General features: G+C 43.6%; 1 protein-coding gene across 3 annotated transcripts in view; it reads left to right on the top strand.

Moving 5' to 3' along the window:
- The window catches only part of THADA (THADA armadillo repeat containing), a 267,741-nt gene that overhangs the window by 192,376 nt on the left and 55,892 nt on the right, over positions 1–19,473 (top strand). For all 3 annotated transcript variants that reach the window (XM_081155905.1, XM_081155906.1, XM_081155904.1), the window contains exon 31: positions 14,237–14,331. In XM_081155905.1, the coding sequence (XP_081012031.1) occupies positions 14,237–14,331 (95 nt within the window). The remainder of the gene's footprint in view (positions 1–14,236; positions 14,332–19,473) is intronic.

Raw genomic sequence — 19,473 nt, 5'->3', positions numbered from 1 at the left:
ACAGGTCCCAAGGTTATAAGGAAAGCAACCTTGGGAAACAAATTTTTTAATAAAACAATGCTGATGGGGGGAAGAGATGGTAGAGAGAGCTAATATTTGTTGAAGACCTGCTTTTCATACTAAACCTAATGATTTGTTACCCCAAGTTAGTTCTTATTTGCAAAAATTAACAACTATGTGATCCATCTCCTTTCCTACACAGCTTCCCTGTCAGTGGTCCTAACACTCCCTCCATGAGCTCCTCATCTACTCCTCTGTTGCCCTGGTACATACACTCACTGACACTTCTGCACCTCCTGCCCTGTTCACCCCCTTATCTGTCCTCTCCTCTGCTCTCCCCATTTTCTCTCTTACTTACTGGTCCCCAGTAAGCTGAGTGGTACGCCCCTTGAGGGCCTGTGGATTTCAATGTGTAAGGAAAATATGCTTATAGAGACAAAGCTAGGACTTGCTTTTGTGTGGCAATCCCAGCTCTTCCCCAGGGGGTCTGTGGCCAGCTGCAGAAGTTCTGGTTTAGGATTCTGTTTTGCTTTACAGCTGAAGACAGCATTTATTTTCTAACCACCAGATTTATTCACACAAGAGACTACGCTTCCCAGGCAGGAATACTGGGGTTTAGGTCTGATTCCATTTTCCCACTGTCCCGTAGCCCTTCTCAAATCCCTCATGTCTCTTGGCCTGGTCCCCTCCCAGAGGAAGAGGTCCCTCTTTCGTAACTACAGTACTTGAAATAGAGCCCTCAGTCCTTTGCCACAGCTGCAGGTTGCTGTTACCCCCATGCCGCTGAAATGGATCCAGTCAAGAAAGATTGTTAAAATATTCAGATGATCATGTGGCATTTTCAGGCTATCATTTGTGGTCCCTGCCAGAGCTTTAAGGGAAGCGAGTCTGAACAGGGATGGTTAGTTACATAGCGAGTTCCAGGCATTGCTGGGGGTTGGGCTTTGCTTTGGGTTTGTTTCTTCTTCGCGTTTGCTTTTTCTTTTTTATCAAAATAAAAGTTTTCCCAGTATTCCCCTCCACCCCCTTTTAAAAATTGGTTTTCTTTCAACCCCCAGATTTGACTGGCGAGGGACACTCTCATCAGGACCCCTCTTTAATCCTCCCGTCAGCCCATTCAGAGTCTCCTTGAGCCTCACGCATGTTTGAAAGATGAGAGAAATGAAGTTGGTGTATTTTAGACCCAAGCTTGTTGACATTTGTTCGCTTCCCTTTCAGACTTCTCAGGAATGTTTAAGGTCATGATATCTTGGAATGAGATCCTGTTTGTGTTTTTTAAAAACAGAGAGAAACATTAACTTAGAATATTTTAACCCAAACCAGTGGACAAGGTGCAGAACGTTTTCATTAGATAGTCCTTTTAAAAATACGTCAAGTCTCGCCCTGGCCAGTGTGGCTCAGTTGGTTGAAGTGTCGTCCCACACACCCAAAAGTGGTGGATTCGATTCCCTATCAGGGCACATGCCCAGGTTTCAGGATTGATTTTCCAGTCGGGGCACATGCAGGATGCAACTGATTGATGTTTCTCTCTCACATCACTATTTCTCTCTCTCTCTCTCTTCCTCTCTCTAAAAAAATTAATAAAAATAATTTTTAAAAAAACATGTCAAGTCTTGAAGGAATTAGCTGTTTGAGAAGAAGTGAAGCTTGAGGATATATGAGGTATTTCTTGTTGACAAGATGAGCTTATGGAAACTAGTTGGGTAAGAGCAGTCAGAAGTGGTCAGTATATTAAACTTAGCCTTTGAGCAGGTTGCCCAAGATCAGAGTTTCTTCATACTGCAGCACAAAATAAAAATAGCCCTTTTATGCAATGCACATCAGGAATCCCATCCCCAACTGCTGATGCTTCCTACTTTTGAATATAGAAATCTGCAAACCTAACCTGGAGATAGTAGTTAGTTCGATAAAGGGCTCCACTTGTAGCTCTTGGCTTATTGGGGTATTGCTGTTGGAAGACATGGGCAGTGTTGTCATTGCCCAGCTTTCAAGGGAGTGCAGGCTTTAAGCGTCCTCAACACATTTTCATCATATTATGTAAAACTCTAATACAGTGGGGGATTTTCCCTTTAACATGTAACATGTTCCATCTTTTGGATAAGTCAACACCTTGGTTACCTTCAGTGAGCCATTCCCAGTTAGTTCAAGGCAATTCAGATTCACAAACAGTGCAAAGCAAGGCACAATGGGAAATCTAGAGATGAATGATATTGTCCCTACTTCAAAAACCAAGTACATAAGATAGGTATGGATTTAATTAACTGTAAGTAAGTAAGAATTTGGCAAATGCTGGAATGAGGCCAGAGTGTGTTACAGGAGCCAGCTCGTGGGGGGTGGAATGCCAAGAAAGTCTTCTAGGAGGAGGGAGAAGTATTTAAAGGCTTGGTGAGATTCAACTGTTAGATAAGGTTAATTTTCTTAGATTGGGGAGTGAGTGAAGAGCCTACATTTTGCTAAGTAAATTGTCCTGGTCTCATTGCCCAAGTACAAAGGAAGGAATCCTAGTACCGTGCTGAGCTTGTGGGAACCACTTTAGTTATATATAATGGAGTCTCTATTGCCAGAGTTTAGTTATGCTCCAGTCTAGTTGAAAAGAAAGCTTATCTATGTGAAACAACCAACAGTGACGTTCATGTAGAAGCTCTAATTCTGTAGTCCATATAATAAGCACAAGAATTCAGAAAAGAGTGTGGACTTGGATCATTGGGGAAGGCTTTCTAGGGTAGGTAGGTACTTGAGATGGGTCTTAGAGCATGAGCTAGATTTGTAAATACCGAAAGTGGTGGGAAAGAGCATTTCAAGATGGTGAACATGGGCAGTGCCATACTGTAGAGGATGCATGTGCTGTGCTGTGGCCAGTGAGGGGATAGGGCTGAAGAAGACATCCGTGGTATGTTTTGGAGAGCAGTACAAGATCTGATACGAGACCAGTTGTGGCAGGCCTTAGAAGGCAGCCAGAGGAATTTGGATTTGATCCAAGAGTTAAAGGAAGTCAGTAAACTCAGGCTTACACTGGCAAAGAGGCTGCTATCTCCATGCACATGAGATACACTAAGGAGTATATTAAATCTTTCCAGCTTCTCCCAATGATTAGCAAAATGCCCAGCCCTTTGTAGTGGTTAACAGAAGCTCCCTAATAACATCCAGCCAGCTCTCTGTCTGTCTGGGCAGCTGGTAATGGGAATAGAGATGCTGCTTGATGCAGCTTCTCGATATTGCTCAGGGGACCATAGAACCACAGAGCTTATAGCACGAGAGAGAATTTAGAGGTCATCTAATCCAGTGGAATCCTTTCTTCAAACAAACTTAAGTGGAAGTTCAAAATGTTGGAGATAGAGGCAATGGGAAATATGGTGCAAGCTGGGATGGGGGCCTGGCCTCTCACCCATTGGGAGCCCCAAAAGAGACTGAGAGTAGCACTCTGACTCCTTGTTTCAAAACAAGGATCCAGTCCAAACCAGTGTTTGTAGCTGAGGAAATAAACACAAGGGGGCAGGTGGTTTCTTCCTCCTTGACAGATGCTGCTGGCTCTGGAGATGGCCCAAGTTAGGATGTGAATAGCACATTTATTTTTTGTCTCCTGATCCACTTTCTTCCTCCATACAGTCTGATGATCCTCAAAGAAAATACTGCAGAACCCTATGCCTTGGGCTGCCCAAAGCCCTCTCTCCAACCTGCCCTCCCTGGGCAGGGACCCATGCTCTAGACCTTCTTGCCATCTTAACTTAGCTATTCTAGATCCCCTTTCCTCAGAAATCCACTCTCAGCTGGCTGGTTGCTGCTTGATCTGACCAATAAAACATGCTAAAATGTTATGAAGTTCTAATATGTAAATCAGTTCATTCTCCTGGGTCATACAATTGTTTTTCAGTAGTGATCTTTTGGAAACAGTACCTTTAACTGAAATCAGTAACTTTGAGGGCAGGCTTTCAAGTAACACGCAGACCTGGCGGGAGGGCTTCTTTAGGCCTCAGTTGGCCTCCTGCTTCTTCACCCTCCTACTGAGCTGATTCAGCCCTGGTACCTTTGCCCTGCAGGCTTCAGGCTGCCTCCAGGAGGGCTTGTCTGGCATGTGAGCTGATCTTATGTGAATGGGCCAAGGGAGCAGCTTTGAGAGAGACCCTCCAAAGCCTGCTGTCCTTCCTGCACTCAGCTGCCAGTGATGCCCAGACTTCCTTGGCCAAGGGGCTGGCCCGCAGGCCTCTGGAAAGAACACCTTTCCTCACAACTTCAGGAGCTTATTCCGGGGCTCCTTCCCTGAACCAGAAGGGACCCTCAGCAGCCCAAGGCCCTCTGTTCCTGCGTGACTGCAGGGAGGGTCACTTGCAGAAGACTCAGTAACTGGAAAAGCCTCTGGCCTGTGGCCATGCCTTCTGAAGTTGAGGAGAGGCAGAGTACACTCAAGGTTAGCAGGTCCAGTTCTGGTCCCGGCTCAGCTACTTAACCAATGGTGTGTGGCTGTAATATTGGCAGGGGAGGGCCTCAGTTTTTATTTGTAAAGTGGAATGCTCTGAAATGACAGCATGAAATAGATGAGGGCAGGGAGGGACATGGTGAGTAATGGGTGTGAAAGTATCAAAGAGCTAGGCTAATATAGGAAATGTCTATTGTCAAATAATTAAGTCTTTATCAGCATGATCAGCCATGTTGAAAACAGGCCTTTGTGTTGGCCCTTGCAGCAGCAGCTGTGCTCGGAGCCTTGCGCTTCACCAGACTGGGTACCGGGACACACCACCAGAGCATGAGGCTGCAAACCAAAATATTCTGGTTGTTTAGCACAGTGTCTCACTTTTCATCTGATTGTATTTGGGGCACACAGATACAATTTGCCTAGAAAACCTTGATTCTGTTCTTGGTTGTTGCCCTGATCTTGGGTAGGTCACTTGAGCTGTATGAGCTACTTTGTGAACTTGTAAAAACGGGAATAATAATACCCTTTAAAAATAATAATATTTTTCTTCTTTCTTAAGAATTTAATAAAGATAAAACAGGAATCTTTTTTGAAGATACAACTTTTAATAAACTGCAGTTGATGTTATTATTATCATCATTACTGTTATGGCCAAGGTTAATGTCCAAGTGTGTACTTTGCCAAGTTCACATTAACACAGTTCTGTGGACTATGCTGTTTGAAATTCTCACCTTGTGCCCTGGACGGGTGAGTCAGTTGGTTGGAGCGTCGCCCCATACACCCAGAAGCTGCAGGTTCAATTCTCAGCCAGAGCACTTACCTAGGCTGCGAGTTCCATCTCCAGTCGAGGCGCATATGGGAGGCAGCTGATTAATGTTTCTCACATCGATGTTTCTCTCTCCCCCAGCCCACCACCTCTCTCTAAAAATCAATGGAAACATATCCTCGGTTGAGAATTAAAAAAAAAAAGAAGAAATTCTCACCTTCTCATGCGGCTTCTAGAAGTTTTCATTCACCTCACTTATTTATCTTTTTCATAATCTTAGGGCAAAAGTAAGGTTTGAAAAGAAAGGGGACTTCTGTTAGTATTTTATATAATAACCGAAGCTATATATCCTCCAAGCCCCAAACTGTACAATAAAAGTTCTCTTGGATACTGCTTTTCTCCCATAATTCCTAGCACACAGCTTATTAAGTTATTAACCAGCAATTTCTCTGGCAGCATATTAAACTTTACTTTTAAACAAGTCACAGAGGGGGGGAAACATGCATCTCTCATAAAAGGAATAAAAAACACACACCCTCTAAAACGGTTTCCCCAGGCTTTGAACAAACCCCAAGCACCACACAAGGTCTCTTTTCCCTCATTCTCTGCACATAACTTGAGTGTTAGTACATTAATGAGAAAAAGATGCCTCATAGAAAGATGGAAAAATATGAGGGCCTCTGGGGTGTGGGAGGCTCCCTGGGGGCCCTCAGAAAAGGCAGGTGAGCGTGACTGGAGGGAAAGGCAGAGCCGCAGCATTGAGGCTCTGGGCTCCTCTAGCACTGGCAGTCCAGGGAAGCGGAGCTGCTGTGGCTTCCACCCAGACCCTCTGCAGGCTGCCTAGGCCAGGCTGAGTGCTCCCTGGGACCCTGGTAAAGTGCTTAAGGCCCTCTGTTTTCACAGATTCCATCCCGCAGGAACAAAAGCTGCTTTTCCAGGGGAAGCCCCTGTGCTCCACAGTGCACGGCTGGGACACTGGGTTCCTGCCTGGACAGAGAGATGCACAGCTCATGTTTCTCCTGCTTTGTGCGTGGCAGGCAGCTCAGTAAGAATTCCCTATAAACTGGTGAACCACCAGAGCAGGGCACAAAGATGGCTTCGCTTTAAAAGGAACATCGAAGTAGGAGGGCTCCGGGCAGCTTATACGTGTGGGTTGTGAGTATAAACACTCGAAAAGCTCCAGACCAAGAAAGGCTGGATGGAAGTTGGAGCATAACATAAAAATGCAGCTTTGCCATCCCCCTGCCCCAGGGAGGGCAAGGTAAACGAGCAGACCTGGGTAGCCAGCCAGGCCCAGCATGCCGCTGCCAGCTGGCCCCGAGTGCAGGTCGAAACTCTGGATGTTACAGTGGGGGAAAATAACTTGTTTAAAAATATATATTCTGCAATTCATGACCATTTGGCATCTCAGTTTAAACAAGTCCCCCATTGTTTCTCTAAGAATGCCGTATGATTGTCGCTTGGCTGGGGCTGTGGTAAAAATGGAAATCAGAAGGGAGAGGGGTTCTTTCTGTTTAATTCACACGTCCACGTTTATGACTGAATGCAGCCTGCGTCAGGGAAGCGCCTCCTGGCCCCTAACACAGCCACTCTTCCTTTTATGACCCGGGGGCAGGGGAGGCAGCGTCTGGTCTGCGCACAGCTTCCACTGGAGACTCGCGCTGCGTAGCACCAGGCTCTCTGGGAGACCAAAAGAAGGCCCCGTTCAGACTGTCCTCGGAGGCTGTTTTCTGCTGGCTAGTCAGGGGAGGTTTCCTAGAGACGGGCTTTGACTGAGCCTTAAATAAAGGACATGGCGGCTGCATTGTCAAGTGGCAGGGTTCACGGCAAGATGTGGGAACACAGTATAGACTGTTTTTCCCTCTCCTGCATCCGCTTCCCCTCGGCCATTATTCTCACTTCTCACCTGCCTTCTCCCTCCTTCCCCCCCGCTCTCCCTCTTTTCCTGGCTCCCTTCTTGCCAGCCTAGTTTGGGCCTGGGGTGTTCCCCAGGACACAGCTTCATTAACTCCACTGCTGGCTCTGTGGTGAGAGGCCGGGATGCTTCCTGCCGTTGTAGTTGGGAACAGAGGAGATCTGAGCAGGAGTGGGCCTGTGTAGAGCTGAGATTAGAGGAAGGGCCTGCAGTGGGCTGTGATGAGCCCCTGCTAGGACTGGAGACCGGGGTCATCCTAAGCCATCAAGCTTGTCAGCTGCACCTGTTTGATTTTCTGGTCTTCATGCTTCCCTGCATGTGGCACGTTCCCACCTTTGTATCTTTGCTCTTGTTAACTCTCCTGCCTAGAATTCCTTCTCCTTTCACTGGCCAAACCCTTTCCTGTCTCCAGACCCCTCCTTAATGACATTCCCTCGGATGGTCTTTGTGTGTTTTGCTTTTCTCCACATATATCGTCCTCCCACACACCCACACCCATACGAGACCATAAGCCCTGCAAAGCCAGACCCTTGTCCTCTCCTTCCTTTTCTGTCCCAAGTAGGATATCCACGGTGCTCTGTAAATGTGTCTAGGTTAATAAAGTTAAGCCATGAGTCTAATCAGGATTCTGGGGGAGTAGATCCCTGGGGACTGCAGTGACCTCAGACCCTGACGCGGTTGAAGTCCAGGTGCGGTCTCTTGACCTTAACAGACACTAGCAGCCTGAAGCCAGAGCAGCTGTTTGCAGCCCTCCGAAGATGGCAGTTCATTCTTCTGAAGAGTTTAGTATGTCCACAGTGAACTGTCCCTCCCTTCCAGGGAGCCCTCCAAGGCTTCACAGTAGTGAGCAGGGATCCTACTGGGGACTTCAGCTCTTTGGAGTTTTGGGAGATATGAAAGGTCACTCCTAAGCTGTGCTATTTGGGGCATTTCTCTCATCCTCTGTCACTTCCTGCTGCCCTTCCCTTTTGCACTTCTTGTTATTCTCCAAACATGCCACGTGCCCAAGCCTTTGGACGTGTTGTGCTTCCTCCGCTGTGCCCGCTGTGCCCGTGGCCTGTATCCCAGAGTCTCCCTCATTCCCCGGCTCTGCCAGGCCACTTGCGGATTCGCGCAGGTGCACCGAACAGTTCCCTCTTCCACCACATTTAATTTCCCGCTGTCAGCCCCTCCTTTGGGGCGCCCATCATACTCTAGTACGATTGGTTGTGTGTTTCTCCCACTAAACGAGTGGCTTTCAAGTTTTTTGGACAGCCATTCACAACAACAGGTACATTTTACATGTGACCACGTGTACCTGTGAGCTGCGTGTGTATGCGTGTATGTATACACAACATGAAATCTTGCACAGTTTGAAACTTTAATAAAGTCCATATAAGATATGAACAGTCTAAAAAATGCCACAGAAAGGGAATTTACTCAAGATTTAGCATACTCAGTTTCAGGAGTGCCCTCTTTCCACATATCCATCATCATTTTGGATACCAAGCATGACCCTGTGGGTACCATTCAGTATAATGCAGGATGGCCTGTGGCCTAGAGAACAACAAGAAAGGAGCTTGAACAAATCAATCAATATTTTTACTTAAAATTATTGTATTTTATAAGTTATTTACATCTTACATATAAAGGTGTTAAAAATTCATCCCGGGCAAGGACTTCACAAGTGCGGGGACAGTGCTGCCTTCGGGTGCGAGGCGCTCTGGTCTCCCCTCCTTCCCCTGCCCGCCCGCCCCCTCCTCCCCCTGCCTGCCCGCCCGCCTTCTTCCTCTCATGCTGCCCACTGCCCGCTAGTTGATTTCATAACCAACAAAATGGATCGTGACCTACAGTTTGAAAAACACCATTCAGGACTCTAAGTTCCTTGAGGGCAGTGACTGTCACTGAATCATTTCATCTTCGTATTTCCAAACACTGGCACGATTCCTGGCTCTCAGTCTCCCCTCAGTAAATGTTTTCTGAATGAATGGTCCTCAGTTAAAAAGCGCTGCGGCCACTGGGATTCCGGAAGGGACAGGAGAACTGAATAATCTGTCACAGACTTCCCAGGAGCTCCTGCTGTCCTCCAGACACTAGGGCCATTGTGGACGTGTCTGGGAGGCCCTACTCTCTGCCCTGCCTGCTGCCTCCCCCCAGCGTCCAGGAGAGAGGGCAGGAGGTTTAATGAAGTTCAGAGATTTCCCAAGGCAGAAACTTATTAATCAGGTTCTCGGGCAGATTTTTGTCGAGAGACAAATGATTAAAAAAGTGGAAGAAAGCAAGATTCTTAACAAGCCCCTTGGCTCATTTTATACATGTAAACTTAGTCCTTGTGGTACCTGATTCCTGCTACTCCTTCTAAAGCCTCTGTTAGGCTGTTTTTCAGCCCATCTGTTAGACCCAGACCACTTCAGATTTTTTTAAAAACACTAAGTCTTCACTCTACCATGCCCCATGCCAGGGTTTTTCCATTTGGGGGTAGAAAAAAGCCCCAAGCCCACCAAAACCCTGTGGCTTGGTTTCCTGTCCAGCTGGCTTGCTCTTCCCAGGATTTTATTCCCATCATCAAAGTGGCTTGACAGACCAAGAACAAACCTCTGGCTCACCCTGGACTCACAGTGTACCATTTCCAAGTCAGAACAAACACCAAGTAACAGTGGGAAAAAGAGAAAAAAATTATTTTCCTGACTTAGAAGCCAGTTCAGAGTGAAGCCCAACTCAGACTCCAGACAGGGATGTTGTGCGGCTGTGGTCGTGGCTCAAGGGTGGAGCCATGAGCTGTGGGCCGCATGCCAGAGTTTCTTTCTGAGTCAGTCTTGAAGGAGAAGCCATGGATGGACTCCTTTGTGGCCCGGATCCTCTCTGTTTCCTGGAATCAAAAGCAGCAGCATTTGAGGGAACCTCCCATGATCTTGGTGACTACCTCAGACTTGGCCCAGAGCTTCACAGTTATGGGAGCAGTCAGAACGGTCCCTGAAGTGTCCCAGGTCGCCAGCCTGTGCCAGGTCCAGGGAAGATGCAGAACACTTCAGCCTGGCGGGGGGCTTTGAAGATTGCCCAACTTTCCTCTAGTCATTTAGAAATTTTAAAAATATATTAACTTAGCTAAAAACCTCATGGAAACTAAGCTTCTCATCAGACTTGAAAGTCAGACCCGTTCCCCCAACACTTCCCTTTATGGTTCCACAGACAGAAAAACACCCAGGGTGAGAAGCTGTGACTGAGGCCACATGGGAGCAGGCAGTACATTTTCACAGAGAGGCACCCAGCTAGCACGCAGTGTCCCATCTTCAGAAAGCCTGGCTTGCCTTGCCCTTGTTCCCTCCTTTTTAATGCATCCTTTCATGCTCTCAATCTGGTCTCCCCAGGTCCCTAGACAAGCCAGACTAATTCCTTTCCACATCTATTGCCCTCACTCAAAATGACCTTCCTTGTCAACTTTGTCTGTCTAAATTCTTCCCATCTTTCAGGGCCCCGCTGGAATTACCTCTTCATAAACCCTTTCCGTTTCTCCAGTCCACCCTCATTCATTCTTGCTCTTAACTCCCTACATCCTCTGACAAAGTTTGACTTTATTTTTGTCGCTGTGTAACTAGACAACATTCTCTGAGGTCAGAAAACATGTGCATCTCCTCCCAGCACCTAACTTAAAGCTGGATGCTCAGGAGGCTTTCATTCCATCTGCTATCTGCAGGCCATTTCCTCTACCTGTGCTAGATACCTGATGGTTTACTAACCTCCCTGCTTTGGGTTGTTTCCCTTCCTTTCTTGAGTAGCCCTTTCTTTGGCGGGGGAAGTCGTACCTGTTAAACAGTGAAAATGCTAGAATTGCAAATTATATCATTAACGAAGTCTTCATAGACTGTGGGCTTTTCCTAGTGGGTAGAAGAGTAGGGATAGGAAGTTATGATTGAGAGACCTGGGGGAAACTAGGTAGAGACAAATGGGGGCAGAATTGGGGGTAAAAAAATCAAACAGATGAAAGTATTAAATGACAACAACAAAAAAATGAAACTGCAAGGTACTAGAAGAAAGTATGGGGGGAAAAGTTTATATATAATTTGGAGAAGGGTTAGACTTTGTAAGCGTGACATAAAACCCAGGAGACATAAATTAAAAAGTAATGTATTTGGCTGCATAAAATTAAACATTCTTGAATTGCAAAATAAAATTATAAACACAGTTAAAAGACAAATGATAAACTGCAAAAACGTATTTGTAACACATGTGACAAAGCAGATTTTCTTCATATACGAAGAGTTCCTACAAATCGGTAAGGAAAAGACCAACAATGTAAGTATACATGGGATTTGAATACGGTTCACAGAAAAGGAAATTGAAGTACCTTTTTTGAAAATCATATAAAGTGATGTTCAGCCTCACTTATAATAAAATAATTGCAATTTAAAAAAATGAGGCCCGGCCAGGTGTGGCTCAGCAGTTGAGCATCGACCTAGGATCCAGGAGATCGCAGTTCGATTCCCAGTCAGGGCACATGCCCGGGTTGCAGGCTCCATCCCCAGTCAGGGGCCTGAAGGAAGCAGCCGATCAATGACTCTCTCATTATTGATGTTTCTCTCTCTCTCTGTCCCTCTCCCTTCCTCTCTCTGAAGTTAATAAAGATATTTTTTAAATGAGATACTATTTTTCTCTTACCATCTTGGCAAAAGTCAGAGTTTAATAATCCACTGTGTTGGCCGGGTTGCGGGGAAACTAGAATTCTTACACACTGTTGGTGAAAGTGTAAATTGGTACAGTCTGTTTGAAGAGCAGCTTGTCAAAATCAATCAAAATTTAAAATGTGCAAATATCTTGATCCAGCAATTCAACTTCTGGGAATTTCTCCTCTTATATGCACAAAACTGATGCCATGTATACTGATTACACCATTGTTTTCAGCAAAGTATCTTAAACAGTCCGAATTATTTCAATAGGGGATTGGCACATCCATGAAATGGAACAGTTTACAACCTTTTTTTTTTTTTTAAATGAGTCAGATCTCTATGTTTTTAATAGAATAATATCCAAAATTATATTAGTGGGAAAAAGTAACGCTCAGAAGTTAGTACAGCAGGTCCTCAAATGTCATTCAATGTCATTATGTTATAACGTTGATGAGATATTATAGGAACGTAACTCTTGTTTATATCAATTAGCCTATGGTCAAATTGGTTTTGTTAAATATCCTTTCACTTGAAGTCACAGAACCTATTGACAGTGTTAAGTTAGGACTCACTATATATAGTGAACCACTATTTATGTAAAAATCAACAAGTGGGTAGCTCTAGATTGATGCTTGTAAATGGACAGAATGTGCCTAGAAGGATGTACTAAGTAGTAATAACAGTTGCCTCAGGGAACAGATTGTGGGTAGAGGGTGGGGCATGGAAAAGGAACTTAATTTTCACACCATGTCCTTTTGTACTATTTGAATTATTTTTATACCATTGCATGTGTTACCTATTTTTTAAAACTAATTTTTAAAAAATAACCAGGGGCAGGTATGAAATTAGGCCAAACATGAGGTATGCATGTAAGCTAGGAGTTACAGCAGGGTAGGAGCCAGGGAGCAAACAGATACTCTTGGTGAAGCAAGTCAGTGGGACAGAAATGAGGCAGGTCAGCCACACAGAGACCTTGAAACTAGACCATTTTGTTTTAAGTGAAAACTATCTGATTGCTTTTTGCGCTAGAGCATATGACAGCCCTAGGATATAGGCAGCTCAGGACAGAGTGGGAATAAACTTCAGGGAAATGGTAAACTTGTTTGCAGGGAATGAGAAGAAGGGGTTTAGGGATCAGTGCATGGAAATCCACTAGCCAGAACACTTGTGCCATTCCCCAGTCTCATGTTGGAAGCAGAGAAGGGCAGAGAATGAACACTTGGGGCGGGGGGTCTGCCATGGCTGGGTACCGAGGTGGCCATTCTAGTTTCCTAGAGTATGTGAGCTACCATACCAAATACAGTAACTTATAGAGGTGACTAGGGTTCCCACTGTACAGGTCAGGAACCTGGTTCAGGTCACAGAGATAAATGGCAAAGCCAGGGCTCAAACCCAGATCTGTCCCTCCTGTTTTTACTACTCATGCTGAATTATTAGGACACCAAGGAGGTTTGGGCCCTTCTCATGGTCAGGATGAACTGAAGCTCAGAGCCAGGGACCTGTTTCTGTTCCATTCTGTGGAGATAACTAAGCTAGACTCTTTTCGTGCTGGAGCCTGGATATTTGAGACTGTCTCAAATCCACTTCTTGCTACCTTAAGCTCTGACTTTCTGCGTGTTCAGTGCCATACTTTTTTTTACTTTTTAAAAATTTTTCTTTATTGATTGACTTTTAGAGAGAGAAGAAGAAAGAGAGAGAAAAAGAAAACAAAACATTGATTTGTTTCACTTATTTGTGCATTTATTGGTTGAGTCTTCCATGTGCCCTGCTGGGATCAGACCCCGCAACCTCGGCTTATCAGGACAATGCTCTAACCAATGGAGCCACCCAGCCAGGGCAGTGCCATTCTCAAAAGCAAGTCTTCATTCTTTTTTACCGAGACCCCTAAATCCGAGCACACTCACTTTTTCCAGCATGTGGGTCAAAGAGTACAATGAACAGCTCCATTTATTGAGAGAAAATAGTCCATTTATTGGGAATGTCTGCTCCAGTGTTTGTTAATGCTTTCATGTGTTTGTTTTGCAGCTGGTTACTTTAACTCCATAGATGTGGTTTGTCAGGTGTGAGTGCAATTTTCCTTCAGCAGAATGCTGCATCAGTGGTATTCATAACCAATGGTTTTCCCTCTAGATTTGTTCACTTAAGAAGAAAATAATAGAATATGGTCCTCCCCCCCCCACACACACCTCCATGTTTTCAAATAACTGGGAGGGGATATTGGGTTTCCTTTGTTTTCAGTTTATTTTAGTTGGAGCCACAGCAGTTTTATCTGTTCTGTATATGCCTAGGCCCAACCTCCACCAAGTGCTTTGAGATTTCGTTTTCCCACTGGACTTACTGATGTGTTCTCACCATTGGTGATTATCTGTTCTTTTCTTTTCTAGCGTTTTATATAACTCCCTAAGCCTCATGACGTGCCTGGTAGAAATTACCCATTTTCTCTTTTCTGTGACCCAGGCGTCAGGGAGAGAAAATATCAATTTATTTCCTATTCTTTCTAGGCAAAATCCGTGTTTGGTGACCAGAGCTGTGTATATTGATATCCTGTTCCTGTTGACTCGCTGCCTTGACAAGCCCACAGAAGGCAACCAGCCAGGTATGAGTCATAGTTATATCATATTTTGGAATGGTTAGAGGTCTTTGAAATGAAGGTGGGGTTTTGAGTGACTCTACCACACACTCCCCCACCTTCTACTTTTGTTAAGACTAAACCACACATCAAAATTAAACATAGTGTCCTATGGTTCCCTCATAGAAGCTTCTCGAGGGAGCGTGTCCTTGTTTAGTTGGAAGCTTGCTGTTTATTTTCTATTTGGTCTTTCAGGGAAGAGTGTGGAATCTGCTCAGATACCATCTGTGTTTCTAAGACCTTGGCTCTTGCTTATTTCATGTATTTTCTTTGAAAGGTCATCATTTTCAATAACTAAGAGTTCTTTCTGTTCCATTCTGTGGAGATAACTGAGCTGGACTCTTTTCATACTGGAGCCTGGAGACTGTCTCAAATCCACCCCTCCCCACCCTAAGCTCTGACTTTCTACATGTTCCTTGGTCATATATGTTTCCTGGTGCGGGCCCCAGATCCACATACAGTTGTTCTATTTTAATCATGATTCACAAAATGGTTTTCTTAAAAGGGAGGAGGGCAACTCCAAATAAAAAAATTTTTGATGTGTTTATATAAGAGGCCACAGGAAGTGCTGTACATGAGTTCCAGCCCACAGACTGAAACTGATTTTCATCAACACAAACTGGAATGCAGGGTAATGAGCCTGCAACTGGTTAAAATCAGCCTCTTCTAATTGATTAGGCCTGTCTAAAGGAGGCTACAATTACAGAGTCAGATTCTGAGTACAAGCAGGCCAGGCCTTTCCTCTGTTAAATTTAGTCTGTCAATGATTTGTTGTCTTCAGTAAATATATTCAGGCTGTCAGAGTCCAGCGCTATCCAGATGGAACCTTGTTCCCAAATTCAAACCAAGTTAAAATGCTTTGAGGGGGAGGTGCGAAACCGCCTCGCCCGGATCAATGCATATTAGCCCACAAAACCCCTGTGGCCATGCAGAGGTAATGAGAACACGCCTGCACTTTCATCAGCTCCACATCCCTGCACAGGGGTAGCGGTTCTGTCCGTTTGGTAGAATAGGATCATATAGTTTTATAGCTGTAAAACAGTCCTCGTTTATGCCTCTCGTCCCAGCATAATTATTCATAGTGCCTCCTTTTACTCTTGAAAGTGTCCAGGTTTGCACAATAAATTACAGGTCACCCTAGCTAGAAGAGACCTCAGGGTTGTGTCCGCTTTGTTTTACACTTGAGCCAACTGGGGTCCAGAGATTATAAATTAGATGTTACCAGATGTAGGTTGTTCTGGGTTTCCATCATTTTTGTATTTCAATTCCAGATTCCATGTAACTTTATAATACTTCTCTGCCTCGTGTCCAGAGGGCCTGAGCCATAAAAGACTTGCTTACTGTTCACAAGTCAAATCAGTGGGATCCTATCACAACTGTGTGGTTGACTGTAATTATTAGTTTATTTGAACTAGATTTTTCTTGACATATTAATACAATTATTCCTTGTCTGGAAGGGTTAACCCTTGAATGTTGTAAAATACCCTCTCTCTTCTCCAACTGCCTGTCCTTTAGCTCCTCCATAAAGATGGCTTTGGCCATTTTAAGTCATCTTTTCCTCCAAACTTATCCTAGTATAACAACCGTAGTTCTAAACATTTTATCCTACGCTGTCCAGTATGGCATTCATTAGCCACATGTGGCTCTTGAGCGCTTGAGTTGTGGCTGATCCAAATTGAGATGTTTTGAAAAAATAAAATACACATTGAATTTCAAATATATAGTATGAAAAAAAAATGTAAAATTTCTCGATTTTGTCATTGATTACATGTCAGAATGATATATATGTGTGTATACACACACACACACATATATATAGCATTAAATAAAATGCATTATTAATTTCACTTGTTTCTTTTTCCTTTTAAAAATGTGGGTACTAGCCCTAGCCGGTTTGGCTCAGTGGTTAGAGCATCAGCCTGCGGACTGGAGGGTCCCAGGTTTGATTCCAGCCAAGGGCACCTACCTTGGTTGCAGGCTCAATCCCCAGCCCCGGTCAGGGCGGTGTGAGAGGCAACCAATCGATGTGTCTCTCTCACATCAGTGTTTCTCTCTCTCTCTCCTGTCCACTCTCTCCAAAAAGCAATGGAAAAAATGTCCTTGGGTGGGGATATAAATAAATAAATAATAAATAAATAAATAAGGCTACTAGAAAATCAAAATTCCATATATGGCTCATATTCTATTCCTGTTGGACAAGTACTGATTTTGTCTAGTCCTTTGGGAATTGCCCTCATAAGCCACAGGATGTATGTGTATGTCCATCTCAATGAATATATGTATTCATATAATGCATCCACACAAGCAGGGGTAACAAATTTTCCTCCTTCAAGGATGAATTAGATTTTTAGAACTAACCAAATGTCGCATACAATGGTAATTAAGAAGGATGGCACTGTTTAGGATAAAAATAAACTTGTAAGCTTAAAATAATGAAAACTATTCTTGTGTGTTTCATAAATTGTTTCCAAAGGCCCTTTGAGCAGTAGCTAAGTATATTACCAACCAAGGTGATCACTAACTTAGATGTGTAGATTTCAATATGATTTCACAATAATGTCATAGCATTATAGTTTTACCTTGTAAGCCCTATGTAAGAATGTGCTTTGCATCAGCAGCATAAGTGCTCAATTAATATTAGCTATCGTTAATAATATCATCATCATTAGCTGGAAACCATGCATCTAATCCAGTCCCTTCTGCCTGGCAGAATTAAGCTCTACCCCTCACATTCACAATTTTCCTCCTATTCTTAAACATCTCCAGGAAAGAAGAAATGCTGACTTTCTCAGGAAAACACTGAAGCACAGCATCCCTGGCATAGAATGTCAGGAATCTACTCAATTCGGTCTGCTCCTGTCGCTCTGACTGATCCAGAAAAGGATCATTTTTTGTTGTTGTTCATTTATTTTTTTCATTCATCGGACATGACAGCTAGCGTCAGATATGTTGAGCACCTGTATCTGGAGATAGATACACTGGAATGTGTCTTGGGCTTATAAGCAGGTACAATAAGGGATTACAGAAAGGAAATGTGTATGGAGTACATTTGAGGCACTAAAGAATGAATCGTCATTTCTCCTGGGGAGGACAGGAAAGGCTTCATAGAAGAGGTGACACTTCTTCCTATGCCTGCATCCTCATAGGAGTCTTAGGACCCTTGTGAAGCTCAGTTCCTGTTGTCACTGAAAAAGTATGTCACTGAAAATTCATTCACAGAGTGTCAAGAGATGTGCAGGTATCATGGTCATTGGTCTCGGGGGTTTGGGAGGTGGGTGAGGAGTGGAGGACCAGACTAAAGTTAAAGGCAACACAGTGCTAAAAGTAGTTGTTTTACAGTGGTGTGATTATAGGGGGGTTTCTTCCTCTTATTTTTCATGGTACTAATTTTATACAGTATAATTCTGTTTCATTCTTATGTGTGTAGGTACATGTATTTCAGTAGTAAACGTATCTAAATATGAAGGAGATTAATTATTCCCAGAGACATGAAATAATATCAATTTCAGAGAAACTTTTTTAGGTGCAGGAAGATCTGCCCATCTCCTCTCAAATACTATTTTGTAAGTGACCTTGGAAGGCTATTCCTACCTCTAAAATGTCTCAGAACCCATTGAAGGGCTGGGGGCATAAACAATGAGAAAAACAGTGAAGGGGAAAGGCAGAGAAGATGATTAAAAAAGCTTAAGATAATGATGTGTTTTGTGTAATTCAAACTTTTATCTTAGTTCTTCCCAATCATTTGAGGTTTTCTCAGCCATTAACTAGGTTTTAAAAATTCCAGATCTGGGGGTTTTGTTTTGAGTTGTAAAGTGATTTAAACCCACAAGGACTCTCTGTCCCCTGTATTCTTTTTCCCCTTCTGAATCCAGCTGTCATCATTAGTATATATCAGTTTCCTGCTGGAAAGAAAATTATAGTCTCCGATTGGAGTTGGGGGCGATGAGGAAGGAACAGCGTAGCTGCCACAGGCCTGAGAGGCTGTTGCAGGCCTGGGCATGGACGTGGAACCGAGAGCTTTCATTCTTGGTCTAAGCCCATCTCAAATTATTTGCTCTCAGGTTGGAAATTTTCCATTGAAATATCTGTTTACTGAAATTCTATCTGAGTCTTGACTAAATATTTACCCTCTTATTCTGAGAGATGGACTTTCTATTTCTCTTTTATGCCCACACCCTTTAAATTTGTGTTTTTCACATCTATCAAATAGAACATTTTCTTTCACCAAGTATTTAAACAAACCTCTTACCTATTTGCATTTTCTGACTTTCAATTGAAGTTCTGTTGGTGTGTTTATGAGGGGTTTTCCTTTCCTACTCTCTATTTTACTAATTTTATGCAACCTGGTTCTTTCTTTTATAACTATATATGTATCATGTATTGAAATACAAATCTTGAAGAGGATTAGTTAGTCCCAAAGAAGTAAAGAAACGACATAATTTCATAGAAATGTTTTAGGTGGAGAAGGGTTTGTCCATCCTATTCCACATCATGTAAGCGACCTGAGAAGGCTGTTTCCCTGCAGTGCATATTAGATGCCTATTGTTCACTCATGGTCAGGAAGCATTTCCAATATCTCGAAGTCCCTGGCTGGGTAGCTCAGTTGGTTGTAGTGTTGTCCTGATACAACAAGGTTGTGGATTCGATCCCCAGTCAGGACACATACAAATAGCAACCAATGAATGCACAAATAAGTGGAACAACAAATCAATGTCTGCCCCTCTCTCTCCCCCCCATTCCTCTCTTTCTAAAAATCAGTAAATAAAACATTAAAAATATATATCATCTTTCTTGTAGAGATCATAATAATAATGACCAACATTTATTGAGCACTTAACTCTATGCCAAGCACTGTGCCAAACATTTTACATGCATTCATGAAGGAGGTACTAGTGGTCCTTCATTTTATTTTATTTTATTTTATTATTTTTTTTAAATCCTCACCTGAGGATATGTTTATTGATTTTAGAGAGAGAGGAAGGGAGAGAAGGGAGAAAGAGAAACATCGATGTGAGAGAGAAACATCCATCAGTTGCCCTCCATATGTGCCCCAACTGGGAATCGAATCTAAAACCTACGTGTATGCCCTGACCAAGAATCGAATCGGAA

This window comes from Miniopterus schreibersii (genome assembly GCF_964146895.1).
Source record: "Miniopterus schreibersii genome assembly, chromosome: 13".
Lineage (NCBI taxonomy): Eukaryota > Metazoa > Chordata > Mammalia > Chiroptera > Miniopteridae > Miniopterus > Miniopterus schreibersii.
This window is presented reverse-complemented; position numbering and strand designations above follow the sequence as displayed.